Source organism: Saimiri boliviensis, chromosome 2 (assembly GCF_048565385.1).
Source record: "Saimiri boliviensis isolate mSaiBol1 chromosome 2, mSaiBol1.pri, whole genome shotgun sequence".
In the NCBI taxonomy this organism is placed as follows: domain Eukaryota; kingdom Metazoa; phylum Chordata; class Mammalia; order Primates; family Cebidae; genus Saimiri; species Saimiri boliviensis.
Genome location: NC_133450.1, coordinates 227,967,593 through 227,989,181, shown reverse-complemented (window position 1 = coordinate 227,989,181; position 21,589 = coordinate 227,967,593). Strand labels below are relative to the sequence as shown.

The 21,589-nt window shown below is 40.0% G+C and overlaps 1 protein-coding gene and 1 long non-coding RNA gene across 4 annotated transcripts in view; one reads left to right on the top strand and one right to left on the bottom strand.

The window, feature by feature from the left end:
• Positions 1-2,744: 2,744 nt before the first annotated feature.
• Positions 2,745-11,921, bottom strand: LOC120366343 (uncharacterized). Of its 2 annotated transcripts, none has more exons than XR_012516687.1 (3): positions 11,630-11,921; positions 10,474-10,993; positions 2,745-7,794 (listed from the first exon to the last, which is right to left on the bottom strand). It is a non-coding gene; the product is annotated as an uncharacterized LOC120366343 (long non-coding RNA). The 2 variants fall into 2 exon arrangements; XR_005581043.2 differs by having other exon boundaries at positions 10,474-10,500; positions 11,630-11,909.
• A 167-nt stretch (positions 11,922-12,088) lies between these two features.
• UBQLN1 (ubiquilin 1) overlaps positions 12,089-21,589 on the top strand; it is a 47,027-nt gene continuing 37,526 nt past the window's right edge. The window contains exon 1 of one of the 2 annotated variants that reach the window (XM_039474792.2): positions 12,089-12,586. In XM_039474792.2, coding sequence (XP_039330726.1) covers positions 12,407-12,586 — 180 coding nt within the window. In that variant the 5' untranslated portion in view covers positions 12,089-12,406. The remainder of the gene's footprint in view (positions 12,587-21,589) is intronic. The other variant, XM_039474791.2, reaches the window with a different exon arrangement.

The following is a 21,589-nucleotide window of genomic DNA, read 5'->3' as shown; positions in this document are numbered from 1 at the left end:
GCCTGGAACACTGGAAAGCATGGTTATTAATACTGTAGGTTGGCCTTATCTTGCTACCTGGAGTCTTGTTGACAATAGCCTTATTAATGCTATATGAAACAAACTGAAAAGATTTGGTCCCAGCCCCTGGTGCAGATTCATTGGAGTAACAGTGTGGCATACTCATGGGAAAGTTTGCCAGAAGCCAAGAAAGTACAGAAACAAGGGGTGGATATTGTTGAATGACAATTCTTTATAGGTCTTTCCTGATTCTGCACATCTTATGAATAGAGGCACTGCCTGCCTATAGTGGATAGAACAATGGCTGCCCAAAGATGTCCACATTTTAATCTGCAGAAACTTTGAGACTGGGAACAGTGACACAGGCCTATTATTCCAGCACTTTAGGAGGCTGAGGTGGGAGGATCACTTGAGCCCAGGATTTTGAGACCATCCTGGGAAACACAGAGAGAACCCATCTCTAAAAAAAAAGAAAAGAAAAGAAAAGAAAAAAAATTAGCTAGGCATAGTGGTATATACTGTGATCCTAGCTACTGGGGAGGCTGAGGTGGGAGGACTGCTTGAGCTTGGGAGGTTGAGGCTGCAGTGAGCTGTGATTGTGCCATTGCACTCCAACCTGGGTAACCCTATCTCCAAAAAAAAAAAAAAAAAAAAAGAAAGAAAGAAAGAAAAAACATTTGAAAATGTTACCTTACAAGAGAGATCCAAGATGGCTGATTACTAGCAGCTCAGGATTGTAGCTCCCAGTGAAAGCGCAGAGAACGAGAGGATGCCACACTTTCAGATGAATTTCTGTTGCTCATGGACCAGGAGATTGCCAGCAGAGGAGCCCCACGGGTCAACAGCGCAACTCTTGTGGCCAGCGCGGCGGTTTTTGCCAGCGCCCTGGCGCGGCAGTTCTTGGTGCAGAGTAAACAGGACTGGGTGCCCTTTTGGTCGACGTTTGGAGCTCCGGGAAGGCAGAGTCGCATATTCAGCTGATTGAAAAAGGGACTCGATCGAGACCATCCTGGTCAACATGGCGAAACCCCGTCTCTACTAAAAATACAAAAAATTAGCTGGGCATGGTAGCGCATGCCTGTAATCCCAGCTACTCAGGAGGCTGAAGCAGGAGAATTGCCTGAACCCAGGAGGCGGAGGTTGCAGTGAGCAGAGATCACGCCATTGCACTCCAGCCTGGGTAATAAGAGCGAAACTGTGTCTCAAAAAAAAAGAAAAAGAAAGAAAGAAAGAAAAAGGGACTCAAGAAGGAAGCCAGACCGGAGATTCCCAGGCAGAAAAGCACGACAAATCTTAACGCCACTGTTTTGGCTGGTGCAGTGGGTTGCTCAGATTTCGGCACTGGGAATCAATAAGGTGGACATCCACTCAGAGACCTAATTTGAAAGTCGGTAATTACAAAGATGACAGGTGGATAAATTTACAATGATGGGAAGAAATCAACGTAAAAAGGCTGAGAATACCCAAAATCAAAATGCCTCTCCCTCTACTGGGGATCACAGTTCCTCATCAACAAGGGAACAAGGCCTGATGGAGAACAAGTGCATTCCATTAACTCATTTAGGCTTCAGAAGGTGGATAATAAGAAACTTCTGTGAGTTAAAAGAACATGTTCTAGCCCAATATAAAGAAACTAGAACCTTGAAAAAAGGTTTGACGAAATCCTAAGGAGAACAGACAATCTGAAGAGGAATATAAGTGAATTAATGGAACTGAAGAATACAATAGGAGAACTTTGCAAAGTATGCACACTTGAATTAATCAAGCAGAATAAAGGATATCAGAGGTTGAAGACCAACTTAATGAAATGAAATGAGAAGACAAGATTAGAGAAGGAGTAAAAAGGAATGAGCAAAGTCTCCAAGAAATATGGGACTATGTGAAAAGACCTAATTTACATTTGATAGGTGTACCTGAATGTCATGAAGAGAATGAATCCAAGCTGGAAAATATTCTTCAGGATATTATTCAGGAAAACTTTCCTAACCTAGTAAGGCAGGACAATACTCGACTTCAGGTAATACAGAGACCACCACAAAGATACTCCTCAAGTACAGCAACCCCAAGACCCATAATCGTTGGATTCACCAGGGTTGAAATAAAGGAGAAAATTCTAAGGGCAGCTAGAGGGAAAGGTCAGGTTACCCATAAAGGGAAGCCTATCAGACTCACAGCAGATCTCTCAGCTGAAACCCTACAAACTAGAAGAGAGTGGGGGTCAATATTCAATATCCTCAAAGAAAAGAATTTTCAACCCAGAATCTCATATCCAGCCAAATTAAACTTCATAAATGAAGGAAAAATAAAATTTTTCACCAACAAGCAAGCACTCAGATTTCATCACCACCAGGCCTGCTTTACAAGAGCTTCTGAAAGAAGCACTATACACAGAAAGGAACAACCAGTATCAGTCATCCCAAAAACTTACCAAAAGGTAAAGACTATCTCCATAATGAAGAATCTGTATCAATTAATGGGCAAAATGGCCAGCTAGCATTAAATGACAATATTAAACTCACAAATATCAATATTAATCCTAAATTTAAATGGATTAAATGCCCCAATCAAAGACACAGACAGGCAAACCGAATAAAGAGTCAAAACCCATTGGTTCGCTGTATCCAGATCCATCTCATAAGCAAGGACACACAGACTCAAAACAAAGGGTTGGTGGAAGACTTAACGATCAAATGGAGAGGGGGAAAAAAAAAAGAAAGAAAAAAAAGGAAAACAGGAGTTATAACTTTCGTTTCTGACAAAATAGACTTTAATAGTAACAAAGACTAAAAGAAACAAAGATATTACACAATGGTAAAAGGATCAACGCAACAACAGGAGTCAATGATCATAAATGTATATGCACCCAATATAGGAGCACCCAGATACATAAAATAAGTTCTTAATGACTTATAAAGAGACCTGGACTCCCGCACAATAATAGCGGGAGACTTTGACACCACATTGTTGATATTCGACGGATCAACGAGATAGAAAATTAACAGGGACATCTATGATTTTAACTCAGCTGGAACAAGTAAACTCAGTGAATATTTATAGAATTATTCACCCCAGGTCCACAGATCATACATTTTTCTCAGTATTATATTACACCTATTTTGAAAGTGACCACATAATTGGAAGTAAATCACTCTTCAGCATTTGCATAGCATTTCACAGACTTAAATGAAATATTGGTTGGCTGTTGTTATTTTCTTCCCTTATTCCTTCCTGTCTCCACTGTTAAGCACAATTATCAGCATAAAAGAGGTTTTTAATACCTATTTTTAGATTGCATTCCAGCCTGGGCAATAGAGCAAGACTTTTGTTCTCTCTCCCTCTCTTTCTTTAAAAAAAAAAAAAAAAAAAAAAAACCACCTCTTAATATTCTAAAGAATAGTGCCCAGTAATGTACACATTAACCACACACACACACACACAATAAAATAAAATAAATTTAAAAAAATAAAATATGTTACCTTACATGCAAAAGTGACTCTGCAGGATGTAATTAAGAATATTAAGATGAAGAGAGAATCCTGGATTACTTACTTGAGTGGGCCCAACATCATCACAAAGATCCTTATGAAGGAAAGAGGGAGGCAGAGAGTCAGAGGAGATATGATAATGAAGTAGGGGTTAGCGTGATGTGGCCACAAACCAAAAAATGTGGGCAGCCTCTAGAAACTGAAAAGGCAATTGATTCTCCCTTGCAACTTCCAGAAGGAACACAGACTTTGATTTTAGGCTTTTCAGATCAATTTTGGACTCCTAACCTCCAGAACTAGAAGTTAATAAATCGGTGTCGTTTCAAGCTACTAAGTTCAAGGTAACTTGTTCCAGCAACAATAGCAAACTAATACATTGTCTTTCTTCTGGACAATTGTCTTTTTTTTTTTTTTTTTTTTTTTGAGATAGAGTCTTGCTCTGTGGCCCAAGCTGGAGTGCAGTGACACAATCTCAGCTCACTACAGCTTCAATCTCCTGCGTGCAAGCAATTCTCCCATATTAGCCTCCTGAGTAGCTGAGACAACAGATTTGCACCACCACACCTGGCTTTTGCATTTTTTGTAGAGATGGAATTTCGCCACATTGCCCAGTCTGGTCTCGATCTCCTGAGCTCAAGCAATCTGCACACTTCAGCCGCCCAAAGTGCTGGGATTACAGGCATGAGCCACCAAACTCAGCCTGGACTATTTTTTCAAGGATATTTCTATAGTGACCAGTCTTAGAAGATAAAGTCTTCTTACAGAGCAAAGGGAAGTCATGCTTACTGCCCATTATAAAAGATTTGTGTTTCCCATGTTTGGATTTCCTCTCCTATAATGCAAACCACTGTGTACAGGTGTCACCTACTCTTTGTATCACCCTGTGGAAATTAGGGCTTGGATAAATGATGCCAGAAAATGCTGACATGCTGGCCACTGACACTGCTGTAACAAACATCTTTGTTTCTCATGTAGGAATCTTGTGTTTTCTGCTAGTATTCATGAAATAGATAGCTTGTAAGTAGAGACGCAGATCCTTCACAATTCTTTGACAGATTATAGAACAACTCAGACAAGCTACAGGTTCTGCCTTGACCTTTAAACTCATTGACTATTCTCAAATGGGAACAAAGGCTGTAAGAATTATTCAAATACAATGAATGATGGGAAGACAATACTTTCTTTAAAACACCCCTCAGCTTCCAGAAGTTTTTTTTTTCCCCCAGAAGCACTCTGGGGAATTCTTTAATGATTGGGATAATACTACAGATGTTGAAAATTTCTAACCTTCTTTTCTCTGTCCTCAATAAGCACCTATAATTTCCCCATGGCTCATTTACTTAGTTTATACATGATGGCAGACTCTTCACATAAGCTAACCCCCTAACTCAAGAAACACATTCCAAATATGTTTTGAAAAAATTTGTCCACCGAAATCATTAAGCTTAGAGTTTTACACAAGAAAAGACCAAGCCTGAGTCTACTTATCAAAATATATATCCTTTTATTCATGTTTCCAGGAGAACCAGTCTTACCACTTCTGCTTGCCTTAGGGACTATGTCTGTCTTAGGTAATCAGCAGTAACCTGTTTGTAAGAGAGGTCAAAAAAGAATAGTCTTCAAATATTTTCAGGCATTTTCATAAGACCTGAGTAAATTTCAGACTCTTGATAAGAGATGAGCAGGTGAATTGCAGTAACTGAGATTAAATTTATAATGGAATCCTGGGAATACTCACCATCTACTGGGAAAAATTCACAGTGAAGTTTATCTTGAGTATTCCGATAGACTCAGAATTAAAAAGACTTTGTAGTGAAATATCATTCTTTGATACTTGATAACATTTGCTACTCCACTTTGTAAGAGGGGAAATAAGAGGAAAGATGCAGATGGTAGGGATGATCCCACCAGCTCTCTCTACAGCAGTGGTTTTCAGCCAGGGGCAATTTTGCCTCCCATGGGACATCTGGCACAGTCTAGAGACATTTTTGATTGTCATGACAGGGGTAGGGTGGGACTGCTACTGACATCTAGTGAGTAGGGATTCTGCTAAACATCCTACAATGCACAGAAAAGCTCCCCCACAACATAAAATTATCTGATCCCAAATGTCAATAGTATCAAGGTCAAAAAACCCTGTAATATAGGAAGGATTAAAAATAGACTGATGATAGAAAAATTCTGAATCTTGACTGCAGTGATGGTTACACACATTTATGCATGGAATACTGCATAGTTACATGCATACACACATATGTGCAAATGAATGCAGGTTAAAATACGACAAAAATCAAATAACGTCTGTAGTCTAGTTAACAAGTCAATTTCCTAATTTTGATATTATGCAACAATATCAAATGCCACCACTGGGAGAAGCAAGAGTACATAGGACTCTGTTCTTTTTGCAACTTACTATAATTACTTCAAAATAAAAAGTGAAAAAACGAATAGAGCCCTAGCTGTGTTCTTCAGAGGCTGGTATGTCTCCTTACCTTGTGTTGCTGCAGCCCCCTCTTTGCTTCTGTGTGTTATGCAGTGCTTGGCACAGCACCAAGAAAAATGTGGGATCCTATATAGGAACTTTTTTCCTAAGTTTGTAGTGGCTATACATTGGCTTGGCGCAAAAGAAACTGCAGTTTTGTCATTAAAATACGGCAAAACCCACAATTACTTTTGCGGCAATCTAATATTTGCACCTCCTACCCAGTGTCTAAAGTTTTAGTTGGCAAATTAATAAACACCCCTCTTTACCACCACCTCTTCTCCAGCCCTCTTGCTCTGAAACAATTGGAAGTTTATTCCCTTTGATTTTGAAGTAGCCCTAGAGATATTTATGAAGTGTTCCAATTGTTCCTAGACTATGGACCCACTTTGAGACCGGTATTCTAGGAGAGTTTCTATTTCCCATTATGAACTCTTTTTCAAGACACTGTTCCTCTCAACACACTTAAAAATCATATCCATTCCTTAAGGGAAACCTCTTACTTTTCCACCTTCCCCTGTCCCAGGCAGTGAATGAATAATGTTTCCTTTCTCTGAACTTCTATTGTAAAGCAAGTAACTTCTAAAGCGTGTATGTATGCATCTATCATTCTTTGAATTAATCAATCATCTATCTATGTCACTATACTATAAACTTTGGGAGACAAAGGAGTATAAAATATGATCTATTGCTCTGGAGTTTCCTCTAGGAGTTTCCTCTCTGGTGGAAAACATGACAGTTCAACAATTCAGCTCAACAATAAATGGTCTCATGCCAAAAAATTACACTGGACACTGTGGTATTAGCTTGGTGCAAAAGAAATTGTGATTTTAGACTGTAAACTTTAAATCATTATAACTAGGCCCAAACACATCTTATTAATCAAAATAGGAACCATTACAATCAACACATTTTTGCCAACAAGAAATGTTTGTTTACTCCTGTAGCATAAAAATCCATGCTTTGGAATTTGACGAACTCTTGGAAAGCATTTTCCCTCCAAAAAGTTGTTGAGATGCTTGAAGAAGTGGTAGTCAGTTGGTGAGAGGTCAGGTGAATATGGAGGATGAGGCAAAACTTCGTAGCCCAATTCGTTCAACTTTTGAAGCACTGGCTGTGCAACATGCCGTTGGGCACTGTCATGGAGAAGAATTGGGCCCTTTCTGTTGACCAATGCTGGCTGCAGGCATTGCAGTTTTTGGTGCATCTCATCGAATTGCTGAGCATACTTCTCAGATTAAGGGTTTCCACAGGATTCAGAAAGTTGTAGTCGATCAGACCCGCAGCAGACCACCAAGCAGTGACCATGACCTTTTTCTGGTGCAAGTTCGGCTTTGGGAAGTGCTTTGGAGCGTCCTGGTCCAACCACTGAGCTGGTCGTCACTGGTTATCATATAAAATCCACTTTTTGTGGCACATCACAATCTGATTGAGAAACGGTTCACTGTTGTTGCATAGATTAAGAGAAAATGACATTTCAAAAGGATGATTTTTTAAATATTCACTTAGTTCATGAGGCACCCGCTTATCAAGCTTTTTCACCTATCCAATTTGCTTCAAATGCCAAATGACTGCAGAATGGTCAACGTTGAGTTCTTCGGCAACTTCTCGTGTAGTTGTTAAGAGGACTGGCTTCGAGGATTGCTCTTAATTGGTTGTTGTCAACTTCCAATGGCCAGTCACTATGCTCCACATCTTCAAGGCTCTCCTCTACTTTTCGAAACTTCTTGAACCACTACTACACTGTACGTTTTCATTAGCAATTTCTGGGCCAAATACGCTGTTGATGTTGTGAGTTGTCTCCACTGCTTTACAACCCATTTTGAACTGAAATAAGAAAATTGCTTGAATTTGTTTTATATCTAACATTATTTCCACAGTCTAAAATAATATAAATAGCAGTAAGTCATTAGCAAAAAAATAAAGAAATGCACATTAAAATGATGTATAACATAACCACATTTGTTTAAGAATGTATTTCAATATCAAATGACAAATTCCAACAATGCAAAAACCACAATTACTTTTGCCTTGACCAGCAGTTCCCCAACCTTTTTGGCACCAGGGACTGGTTTTGTGGAAGTCAATTTTTCCATGGACTGGGGGTCAAGGGGAGATGGTTTTGGGATGAAACTCTTCTTTCTCAGATCATCAGGCATTAGATTCTCATAAGAAGCATGCAACCTAGACCCTCACATGCACGGTTCACAATAGGGATCACCCTCCTATAAGAATCTAATGTTGCTGCTGATGTTACAGAAGTTAAAACTCAGGCAGTAATGCTTGCTCGCCTGTCACTCACTTTCTGCTGTGTAACTCAGTTTCTAACAGGCACAGACTGGTACTGGTCTATGGCCCAGGTGATGGGGACCTCTGGTATAAATGATGATTAAGACTTGATCCATGTTCTCAAGGCCTTTAATAAAGGAGATATGCACAGAAGTATGATACAAGGCAGAATTTAGTAACTGACATCAAAAAGGTAATAAAGCTATATGGGAATATGTGGGATTTAAAGACTATTTCAGATCCAAAAAGGGTTATTAGGGAATGTCACATTTGAGTCTTGCAGGATGGGTAAAATGATGGGCTCAAAATAAGGGGGAAGAATTTCTACTTGCAGTTGAAGCTGGAAAGTGCGAGACATGCTTGGAGAGCTTGTTGACCAGTTTGGTAGAGAATACAATATGAGTGAAGAACAAGGTCTTTGGGTCACAGAAGCCCCTGGACACCATGCCACAAAGTTTAGACATTACTCCTGGTGAGAGTGACTAGAAATTTTCAAGCAGGTGTCATGATCAAAGCTTTGTTCTAGGATAACATATGGCATCACTGGAAAATAGAGTTCAGGATGGAGACTTTAGATTAAGGCAGAGGCATCAGTAGGAGGTTATTGCTGTAATATAGGCCAGAACTAATGAGGGTATAAAGTAGACTGGTAGCAGGAGAAACGGTTTAAGGTAATAGAAGCTGTGCTACAAGTGATGAATGGTCAAGTGAATTGTGCAGGTAATTATGACGGAAGGTCAGAAAAATAAAATGATTCTGTAGCTTGGATATTCAAGGACAGTTTTAGAGAGCAGGTGACAATAATGGGTACAAGGAGGTGGGTGTAGTGACATGAAGGAATGTTCAGAAGTAAGAAAAGTATAATGTACAAGTGCTTCCCGGTACGGTAATAAAGGTATCTGACTGGAATGGAGTGTATATATTGAGAGCAACAGGAGTGAACACCAGGAGTGAACTTCCAATAGCTGTGGAAGACCTAGTTAAGCAGCTTTGGCTTTATTTTCTAGGGAGTGGGAAACTGAAGATAGATTTTTTTGTAAGGTAGTAACAAGATAAAGCATGTTATTTATATCACTTACATATGTACTACCTCATATTAAAGGTATGTTCCTGGACAGGACTAGAGGATTAAAGTTTGTCAGAGGATACTCAATGAATTCTTATTGATTGAATTGACTGAATCATTTTGTCAAAAAAAAATTATTCTATCATGTGAATAACCTATCAATATACTTGAACTCTGAAAAACATATTTTCTCAAAATGAAACTTCTTCAGTTGGAGCTGGCTCATACTGGCTTGTGAGGGCTTACTGGTAAAATTTCAGGTGTTTTGTGAGGCAGGTGATCTCAAGTTGGTAAGCATTTGCATCAAGGAAATTGGCAAATGTTATAAATCAAAGTTTATTTTCAGAAGGATTAGTCATTTACCAGCACATCACTGCCAATCTCTCTCCCATCCCTCACCCCCACCATTCAACTATCACTCTAAGTTTTTGACGGCAGAAACTGAGTCTTATTATTCTTGCATGTTCAATTCAATACCGTATTATACAGTATTGGGACATTAATTGTGACAAAATATGCTCTTAAAATTTTCTCCAGACAGACAGCTTAACAAACAAAAACCACTCGCAAGAAAATGCCACAAATAAACATCTAGACTTGGGGTTGGTAAATTCTCTTCGGTGGGCCAAATCAGATTCTATGTCTGTTTTTGTTCTGCAAGTAGAGTTTTCAGTAAACACAGCAACGATTATTCATGTATGTATTGTCTACAGTTCCTCTGTGATATAAGGGCAGAACAGAGTATTTTAGACTGAGATCCTGTGGACCACAAAGCCTAAAATTTTAGATTGCTACATAAATAATTGGGGTTTTTGCAATTTTTTTTTCCACCAACCTAATATTTACTATCTAGTCCTCCCAGACAGTTTGCTAATCTCTGATTTAGACCATAGTCCCCTCACCTCCAATGTCTCTTACAGGTCAGGATTACATCTTAAAAAGTGTCATAGCAATCAATAAATATACAGTATCTTCTTACAGATAAATCTTATTACCTTATGGTGTCACACACATCTGAAGTTTCTAGACAATAATGTAGACACAGGTAATTGCAAAGTCCATAAATGCAGGGAGACACACATACACACACACACACACACACACACACACACACACACGGTATTTACTGGAGAATCAAGAGAAAAACGTACCTCTAAATGGTAGAGAGTGAAGTCTTCCTGGGGAATGTGATATAAGATAAGTAAAAGTTAGACAGGTGAAGGCAAGAGGAAAGTCATTCTAGGTACAGGAAGGCAGCCTAGGCAAAGTGTGCAGGTAAGATGCAGCATGACAGGGGATAACAAGTAATGGGGGAGCTAATGAAGTTGAAGAAAAATTTCATTTAGATGTATGGAAGAAATTCTAAATGCTTGCTTGTCCAGTTGTGACACTTTCTACCTTGAGAAGCAGTGATTACCTCACACCTAGACATAACCAAGTAGTCCTTCTTCAGGAGGAGGTCTTGTTATTGAGCCACGCTGCCAGAAATTTAGGTGATATCAAATGATGTCTATATTGAAATTGATATCCTCAGAATTCTCTCAGATCCAGATTCCATAGAGCTCTGCTAAAAAGTCGTGTTTATGTAACAGTATTTATTCTCAGAACAGGGTTGGACGGCTTAGAAGTAGAAATGCAGAATGTATCTTTGAGGATTTGGGTCACAGTAGGCTGTCAGGATTTAAATTGTGCAACACTGATTAATATAGTTAATGTGCTGGCTTGTACATTCCTTGCAAGTCATCTTTAAAAGCAAATGACGTCATTTCAAATTAGGATTCTCAGATATAATTTATTTCTTAGTTCTATCTGTATTACACTGAAAATAATTTTAGAACTATCCTTAATGCCACTTAAAGCCTGAAATAGAGCAGTAAGTTAATCTGACAGAATATAAAGTGAACACCTTAGCTATATTTAATTGTCCCAGTTGGGTGGACACTCCTCGGACACCCTGTTCGGCCCCACACACTGTAGGAAATCGAGTTCACAGAGTATCTGGGGGCGCTCGCGCACAGCTGTCATGACAGCAGCAGAGGCCGCTGTCATGACAGCAGCAGGCCACTGTCAACACAGGTCGCCTGTTCGATCGTCTGACCAAACCAGGCTGATCTGAGGGCAGTAAATAAGCTCTGGCCATGAAGCAATGACTCCGCGGGATTGCGCAGGGCAGTCGCGGGCGTTTATTCCATTTTCCGTTCGTTGTGCTGAGGGCCTTTCCGCCATTAACTTACCCCAACTCCCCCGCATAAGGCAAGACGAGCCCTCCAAATATCAAACGCTAAACGTATTAAAATAACAAAATACCTCGCCGCTATTTTATCACCAGACCCTCCTCCCATTGGGGAACGCAGAGTACGCAGAAAGGCAATGCAGGCCAAGGCGACCGTGAAGGCGCGGAAGGATGAGCACGGGCCGGCCGGGCATTAGGTAAAGCTAGGAAGACTACCTAGACCGCGAGCGCGCAAGCGCATCAGCGGCCGCAGAGCCCAGTGGTCCCTTTCTAGTAATTTCGCTAATCGTGACGTCATCTCGGCGCGCCGTTACAGTACTTAACTGCAAACTGTGATTTACTTTTTGGTGAAGAGAGTGGAAAAAAAAAAAATGAACTGACCTACCCCGCCCCACTTTGGTTTCAGTCCTTCACGCTGGCTTGGCCTACACTTTGGGCAATGGAGCAGGAAAGGAAAAGGCACGTAGGCTGAGCTCAAAGCCGCGCTAGACGGGGATGACTCGGCGACGCTGCCAGGCGCGTTACCCGGCGTGCTCCGCGCGGCGCCGGTGGAGGGACGTGGGGGAAGGGGCAGGGAGGAGGAAGCGGTGGCTGCTGCGGATGTGGATGTGAGCGAGCGACGCCTGAACACACCGCGGCTGCCCAGCGCCTGACCCGGGCCTGCGCCGGAGCCTGCACTGAGTTCCGAGGCCCCACACCCGTTAGGGTGGCCCTGCGCGCGTTGCTACTGAGGCGGCGTGCTCTGCATTCTTCGCTGCCCAGGCCTGCCGGCTCTGGCGTCTGCCGGCTCCTCCTCGCTCACCCGCTCCCTCCTGCTCGCCTGAGTCACCGCCGCCGCCGCCGCCGCCGCCATGGCTGAGAGTGGTGAAAGCGGCGGCCCTCCGGGCTCACAGGATAGCGCCGCCGGAGCCGAAGGTGCCGGCGCCTCCGCGGCCGCTGCGTCTGCTGAGCCCAAAATTATGAAAGTCACCGTGAAGACCCCGAAGGAGAAGGAGGAATTTGCTGTGCCCGAGAATAGCTCCGTCCAGCAGGTGAGGCCGTCTGGGGCTCGGGCCGGGGTGGGGGTGGCGGCAGGACCTCCGCCCCCCGCCCCTGGAGACCTTTTGGAAGGGCGTGGGAGAGGGGTCGACCTCCGAAGTGCCCTCGGCCCTTCTCCCGGGCGTCGTCCCAAATTAGATCACACCCCAAGTTCGTGGGTTTGCGCCTTGGGATACCGCAGTGGTTTGTGGCGTGGCGGCGCGGCCTGTTTGTGGGACAGGCAGACGCTGCTTTTCTCGGAGCCTGCCTTCTCTAACATCCGTCGACCCTCAGCCTCCTCCCCCAGTTCCCCGCCCTCAGTCGCCTCCCCTCCAAGTCTTCACAAAGGAAAGGGACCCACCGCCTGGCTCCGGGCGGGGTGTAGGCTGGGCGGGGGCGAGGGTTCCCTTTAGCTCAAGCTGCGATTTTGTTTAATGAATTATTTAAAAAGAGGGTGGATGGGATTCCTCATTGTTTTACCTGCCTATTTGTTAAGGTAGGTTTTGGGGTGAGATATACGTGTACATTTAGCTCTGCATTTTAACTCCTGAAATCTTTCCCACCTTACAATCTTTTTTTTTTTTAAAAAAAATTATGACGTAGAAACCGTTTTTAGCTCCATGTTAAGTAATAGTAATAGTACTAGGCTTAAGGAGAAATGTGAGTGACTTTCATTCATTGATGGCTTGCTCTTTCCCTTTTAGTATATCTGTCGTCTCTTAGATGCCAATCATTGGGTAGGTTTTTGTTTGATTTTAGAGGGTCGAGAGCAATGTAGATATTAGCGGTTGCAACCAAATAAAAGAAAATTGGAGTTAATGGAGAATGTTACTTAAACTTTGTTCAGGAATACAAATCTTGCTGTTAATTAAGAACCTTGGTAGAATTTAACAAATAATTTTAGTGTATTGTTGAATATGTCGTATTTTCCATAATTATTGACTTAATCGCTGAAGATCTCAAACCATGTGAACAGTTTGTGATAGGAAATAACAGTTCCTGAAGTGTACCTATAAGTTTCCCCAGGGATAGTAAGTGATTGGGGTATTGGTTTAGCGAATTACAAAGGTAGTGTGTTTTGTGAGGTAGTGAGCTGTGTAACATCAAATAACAAACTTTTGCAACCACTGAATTATCACGTTTTTTTTTTTTTTTTGTCTCCCAATGCTTGTGAAAATTTTCCTTACAATTTTTTTTTTTTTAATTTTCAGTCATACAGGAAAGTTGAAAGAATTGGGCAGTGGACACACATATGGCCATCATCTACAATTAGCATTTTACTGTATTATAATTGGTTATAAGTCCATTTTATTTTGGGGGAGCAATTCAGAGTAAGTTGCATGTATCAGTAGATGACACCAGTATGTGTCACTTCAGCGATGTGAACTTATTTGCCCATATTCAACTTCATTTTTTAGTTTTTGACCTAATTTTGATATGCAATGAAATGCATATGGTTGTAATTCCATGAGTTTTCACAAATGCCTACACCTGTGTAGCCCAAGCCCCCATCAAGATATAGAACGTTGTAATTGACTAGAAAGTTTTTTCTTGCCTTTTCCCAGTCATTTTAGTAACTTTACCTTCCATCAACCACCTCGCCTTTTTTTTTTTTTTGGTGCTGTAAATTAGAGAGTTGCCTGTTTTAAAACTTATAAGTGGGATCCTCTAGAGCAGGCGTCCCCAAACTTTTTACACAGGGGGCCAGTTCACTGTCCCTCAGGCCGGTGGAGGGCCGCCACATACTGTGCTCCTCTCACTGACCACCAGTGAAAGAGGTGCCCCTTCCTGAAGTGCGGCAGAGGGCCGGATAAATGGCCTCGGGGGGCCGCATGCATGCCGTAGTTTGGGGACGTCTGCTCCAGAGTCCGTAGTACTGTGGGTATTTTTCTGGGTAAGATTTTTTTTTTCCCCCACTCAGCATAATGTGTTTGAGTTTCGTGTTTGTTGCGTATATCAGTAGTTCCTTTTTATTGCTATGTAGTTTTCCACTGTATGTATATACCATAATTAATCTATTCACTGTTGAGGGTCACCTGGGGTGTTTCCAGTTAGTTACTACGAACAGTCTTATACAAGTTTTTTGTGGACTTACTCTTTTATCTTTTATAGTTATATACTTAGATTTGGTTTGAGTAGGTCATAGGGCAATTGTATGTTTTAATTTTCTGAGAAACTTTGTTTTTAAAAATGCTTGTGGGCCTGGCGCAGTGGCTCATTCCTGTATCCCAGCACTTTGGAAGGCCCAGGTGGGTGGATTGCCTGTGGTCAGGAGTTTGAGACTAGCCTTGGGTGACATGGTGAAATTCTGTCTCTACTAAAAATACAAAAATTAGCTGCTCGTGGTGATGGGTGCCTGTAATCCCAGCTACTCTGGAGGCTGAGGCAGGAGAATCATTGCTTCATCCTAGAAAGTGGAGATTGCAGTGAGCCGAGATCGGGCCCAGCGTGGGCAACAGGGTGAAACTCCATCTTAAAAAAAAAAAAAAGCTTCTGTAGAGCTGGCTTCAGCTGCACATATACTAAAAAATGCTTGTATCATTTTACTATCCCATCAATGAAGACATATGAGAGTTCCTGTTGCTCCATATCCCTGCTAGCATTTTGATATTGTCAGTCTCTTTAATTTTAGCTATTTTAGTGGGTGTGTAGCCATATTAAGTTTTAAAGCTCTTGGGTCTCTTTTCATCCTGGCTGCTTTCAGCATTTTACTGCAAAAGATTAGAAATAGTCAATATTTTATAAATAGAAAAATTCTTTTCAGTCGATATATAATGTTATAGTTGTGAGGATTTTGTTTTGCATTTTGTGATGGTAAAATTAAAATTATAAATTCTGTGAATGCTTTTATTTTGCTGTAACCAAAGCAATTTTTTTGAGATGGAGTCTTACTCTGTCACCCAGGCTGGAGTGCAATGTCCTGATCTTGGCTCATTGCAACCTCCGCCTCATGGGTTCAAGTGATTCTCCTGCCTCAGCCTCCTGAGTAGCTGGGACTACAGGTGTGTGCCACCATACCTGGCTAATTTTTGTGTTTTTAGTAGAGACTCTTGGCCAGGCTGGTGTGAACTCTGACTTCATGATTTGCTCGCCTTGGCCTTCCAAAGTATTGGGATTACAGGCGTGAGCCACCGCACAGGGCCTAAAGTGAATTGTTAATAGATAAAACTAAAGTCTTTCTGAAGTAAACTTTTCTCTTGGCAGTTAATTTTTGAATTCTTGATCTTTGTTTTATGTTGAAGCAGAAAATGTGATAAAAATTGATGCTTACCACCACACCAAAGAACCTGAGGGCAAGTTGAGCTTGTATATGCAAGGGAAATAGATTCAGGAAAATGTGGAAGAATAAAAACAGTTTTCAAATGTCCTAATTGTAAAATCTACTTGAAGCACAAAAAAAGATAAGCCATTTTATACTTTAAAATTGTAAAGGGTTTGATAGATCGAAACTATTTGCTACAAATGAAAATTTGTCATTAAAAAATGCTTAATGACATTAAGATTCCACTGAAAATGTCCAGTTACAAATTGGGAAATACTAGTTTTGAAAATTTGCACCTAATTTTGGAGGGTCAGAGGGTAAGCAGAAGACCTCCAGAGGATACTATTGAAGGCTTATGCTCTATATCAGGCAAATTACATTTTCTATAAGTTACAATTTTTTTCAGTATTTCTATATAATGTAGATTCCTTAACACATTATACTAAAATGGTATTTATAGGAACATGCTGTAATAATTGATTAGATGAAATTGTGTTAAACTTCTTGGATAAATTGTAAAATAGGTTGTAAGGTGGTAATTTATCCTGTTTTTCCATTGGTTTCCGGTGGTTACTACCAAAAAGCAGAAAAAGGATGCCTTAATGTTTTCGTGCCATATACATTTGGTATTTAATAATGTTACTTGTTGAAGGTTATTAATAAAGCTTAAACTCTTTTCAGTTTAGAGTGAAATTTATTATTCATGAAGCACTCAGAATCAATTGAGTAACATAAATTTTTACTTACAGGTAGTTAGAATATAAACTGTACTATGTATATTCCAAGGTGCTTTCATTAATAGGGATTTTCGTGATACAGGTTGAGTATCCCTTATAGGAAATGCTTGGGACCAGAAGTGTTTGGGATTTTTGATTTTCTTTCTTTCTTTCTTTCTTCTTCTTCTTTTTTTTTTTTTTTGATTTTGGAATATTTGCATATACGTAATAGATAACTTGGGGATGGCACCTAAATGTAAACATGAAATTCAGTTTTATTTCATGTACACTTTATGCACAGAGCCTGAAGATAATTTTATACAGTATTTTAAATAATTTTTATGAGTGAAATAAACTGTACATTTAATCATCAGGAAAGCAAAGATGTCATGTGTGATTTTCCACGTGGTGTCATGGTGTTAATAAATCCAGATTTTGGAGCATTTCAGATTTCATAGTTTTGGATTGGAGATGCTCAACCTGTATCTAAGTAAATAGATACAAAAGGGTAAATGTGTAATGACACAAAGTCCCTATGTATGAGATTGGTTTTTTGTTAATTATTTATCATCAGCTATTGAAAAGAGCTTTGAGGATTTACAAGCATCCATGAGCAACATAACGTCTAGAAGAATGGAGAGTTATATATGTGCGACATTAGCGCAGAGAATGGAGGGAAGTTTCTGTATAACTTCTAATTAGCTTGTTTTCAGATTTCATAGACTGCTAGGTTATGTGTAGAAATTTCAAAATACATTTACTTGAAATGTTCAGGCAATATATACTCTGGTTTTAGAAAGTGCCTTTTGTCAGTTTGGAAAAATATTAATGTACTTAGACATAATTTAAATGTGTTGAGTCAAATTGAGCCTTTCTTTGATTATGGGAAATTGCCTTAGGGTTACCATCACACACATCATTTAACATTATACTGTATAGCAGGCGTCCCCAGACTTTTTACACAGGGGGCCAGTTCACTGTCCCTCAGACCGTTGGAGGGCCTCCACATACTGTGCTCCTCTCACTGACCACCAGTGAAAGAGGTGCCCCTTCCTGAAGTGCGGCAGAGGGCCGGATAAATGGCCTCGGGGGGCCGCATGCGGTCCACTGGCCGTAGTTTGGGGACACCTGCTGTATAGTGTAGTTCCAGAACTATACTGTCCACTTTGATACTATCACCTACATGTGATTGTTAAGTGCTTAAACTGAATTGAGATGTGTTCTTAAGTGTAAAATTTACACCAGCGTTTGAAATTTTGGTATGAACAAAATAGCTTAAATATCTTAATAGTTTTGATATACTCTATGTGTTCAAATAGTATTTTGCAGATAGTTAAGTAAACTATCAAAATTAATTTGACTTTTTATTAAAAACTTTTTTTCAGTATGGCTGCTTAAAAGTTTAAAATTACTTATGGCTCATGTATTATATTTCTACTGGACAGTGTCTTTCTTATCCAGAAGGTTGGATTGAATCAGTGTAGGAAGATATCTGAGGAAAAAAATGTCTCTGAGATCATTTCTAATACTGGACAGCTGAAAAACTCATTATTTAATGATTCTGATTAACAGAGATTACTTAGCTTTCTTTAAGAAACAGCATAATAGAAGTATAATTTGCATAACATACAATTCACCATTTTAAAGTCTGTAATTGATGTAATACATTCACAGGGCTGCGCAGTCAATTTTAGAACGTATATATCACCCTCAAAAGAAACCCTGTACCCTTTTAGCAGTTGCCCTTCATTTCTCCCTGTGTCCCCCAGGCTTAGACAACTACTGATCTATTTTTTGTCTATAGATTTGCTTGTTCTGGACATTCATTGTAAGTAGAATCATGTGGTGTTTTGTGATTGGCTTTCACTTAGCATACTGTTTTCAAGGTTCATTCCTGTTGAAGCATGTATAGGTAGTTCCTTTTTATTGCTGAATAACATTCCATTGTGTGGGTATATACCACATTTTATGTCTCTGTCCCGTGGTGGACATTGGGTGATTTCTTTCTAGCTATTATGACTAATACCTCTGAACACTCATGTATAAGTTTTTGTGGGGACATACGTTTTCATTTTCTTGGTTGTAGATCTAGAGTGGAAATTGCTGGGTCAAAGCTCTATGTTGAACTTTATGAGGAGCTCCCAAATTATTTTCCATGGTGTCTGTACCATTTTACATTCCCACGAGCAATGATGAGGATTCCAATTACCGCATTTCAGTAATACTTATTAATGTCTTTGTAATTGTAGCCATCCTACTGACTCTGAAATGGTATCTTACTGTGATTACTTTGCTTTTTCATTATTATTTTTGCTGGGAGCATTCTGGGAAAAACTGGAAAACCAGCTAGGCAGATGTACTTTTTATTATTTGAGCAGTAGATCTCAGTGTGGTTTGGGGAGGGTCCCCAATACCCTGTTAAGGGGACCATGAGATGAAACTATTTTCATAGCAATTCTGAGATGTTATTTTTATTTTTCAGTTCTGTTTTCCCAAAAATGAGCAGTGTACTTGGCTAGAGGTTTTAAGATGTAGGATATCACAACAGGTGTGAAAAGCTGTCTTCTATTATGAGACTAAAGTGATTTCTAAAAATGTAAAATAATGCCAGTCTTATCACTGAGAAAATTTATTTTTCATAAGAGTGTTAATATTAACATACAATGTATTATTTTTAAATGAATTTATTTTTAAAGATTATTTTGTTTTAATTTCTAATATTATAAATATTAACAGCTGTAACCTAAATTAAAAAAACTCTTTGGAGTTCAGAAGTTGTAAAATGGTGTCCTGAGTGCAAAAATTTCTTTGGTGGCGTATTTAATAGATTAAGTGTACTTAAAATATTGTGTAGTAAGTCCACTAAGTTGCCATTACCTCTTGCCTAGAAACTGCAATAGCCTACTGGTCAGTCGCCTAACTTTTCTATAACTCTCCCACCAGCCATTCCAAGAGTGATCTCTGAAAAATGTTAGTCAGAGCATGGCATCCTCTGTGTAAAGCTAATGGCTCCCTATTGGTCTCAGAATATATGGTGGGTTAGTGAGGCTCTGTGTAATACAGTTCTCTGCCCTCACCATTCTCTGGATGCCTGCTTTCTTTGCTTGCTTGGCTAACTTGACCTGTTAATGCATCATTTTTTTCCTGCCCAAGGACTTTTGTACAATTTATTCTTGCCACCTAGAATGCAAGAACACTCTTTGTCCATTCCTCTTCCATCTTTAAATCTCAATGCAAAGGTCATTTTCTCCAGGCAACACCTGCTTCTGATTGTCCATATTAGATTGGGATCCCCCGTTGCATTTCTCACAGCAGCCTGTGTTTAGTAAGAGTTCATCACAACTTAAAATTGTGTATTTATGTGATTCATTCTCTTTAGAGAGGGGCTGTGATTGTTCACCATTGTATTACCAGAGCCTAGGAGATAATAAATTGTCTGCAGATGAATCTAGTCCATTATGTACAATAATATGTTCAGTAACAACTACTAATTGTTGAAGCTTTACTAAGTGTAGTATGTACATAATCTTACAGCTTCCAGCCCTCTTGTGGAAGCTTCCTCTTAAGCTGTTCTTCCCTAGGTCACCACTCTGAAGGACAACTCTTGACTACTTCATGGTGTTCACTCTTGTTTCTCTCCCTGGAACATTATCCTTGTAGAACCACCTTTCTTAGCTGGAGACTGTCATCTGAACCACAGAGCACAGAAAGTGATTTGAATAGCTATCCATTTCTCTCAAAGGTGGTTCATAATAAATACTATTATAGATGTATAGAAGAGAAGTTAATTCATTACATGGTGAGTGGTTCGCTGGTAAATGCTGGTTTACCAACCAGTTGTTCAGGAAAAACACTGATTTGTAGTGTTTGCTGGATATCCGTGATGTAAATATTCTCATTTTGGCAGATTTCAAGATACCGTTATTAACCTGGCTCACAAAATTTATGAGTCATTGTTTAAATGGGTGCCTTAGGGCAGGGGTCAGCAAACTGTGGTATTCCAAATCCATCGTGCCCATTTGCTTATGTATTGTCTAAAGCTCCTTTCAGAACAGACCATGTGGCTGGTAGAGCCAAAAATACTTACTGTCTAGCCCGTAACAGAAAGTTTGCTTACCCTAGTATTAGGGCTTCCTGTTATTAGATCTGGTTCATCAAAACAGTTCTCATTGGAAATTTTTACTATGACTTATTTTTTATACAGTGTGAGCCAGGCTTAGCGGTTCACGCTTGCAGTCCCAACACTTTGGAGGGCCAAGGTGACAGAATTGCTTGAGCATCATGGCTCAGCGATCCTAGCTCACTGCAGCCTCCACCTCCTGGAGTTCAAGACCAGCCTGGGAAACACAGAAACCCTGCCTACAAAAAAATAAAAATTTAGCCAGGTGTGGTGGCACACACCTGTAGTCCCAGCTAGTCCAGCAAGGTTGAGCCCAGGAGTTTTGAGGTTGCAGTGAGCTGTGATTGCACTACTGCACTCTAGCCATGGTGACAAAGTGAGACTTGGTCTTTTAAAAAAACAAAAAGCAGTATGAGCCAAATATGTAATTTTCTTATTAGCCAGTTTAATAAAAAGGAAGGACTGAAATAATTTTTTGATGGTGGTTATTCACACATAACAAAATTTATCATGTTAACCGTTTTTAAGTGTTCAGTTCCATGTCATTAAATACATTCACATTGTTATGCAGCTGTTATCACCGTCCCTTTCTATTTCCTCATTTCCTTGCCTCTAGCAACCACCATTCTACACTTTTCTGTCTCTGAATTTGACTGACTACTGTAGGAATTTCATGTAAGTGGAGTAAGACAGTGTTTGGCCTTTTGTGATTGATTTATTTCCCTTAGTGTGATGTCCACAAGGTTCATTTATGTTGTAGCATGTGTCAGAATTTACTTTTTTTTGGAGACAAATTCTCACTTTGTCACCCAGGCTGGAGTACAGTGGCACAATCATGGCTCACTGCAGCCTCCACCTCCTAAAGTTTAAATAATCCTCCTGCTTTAGCCCCCCAAGTAGCTGGGACTACAAGCTCATG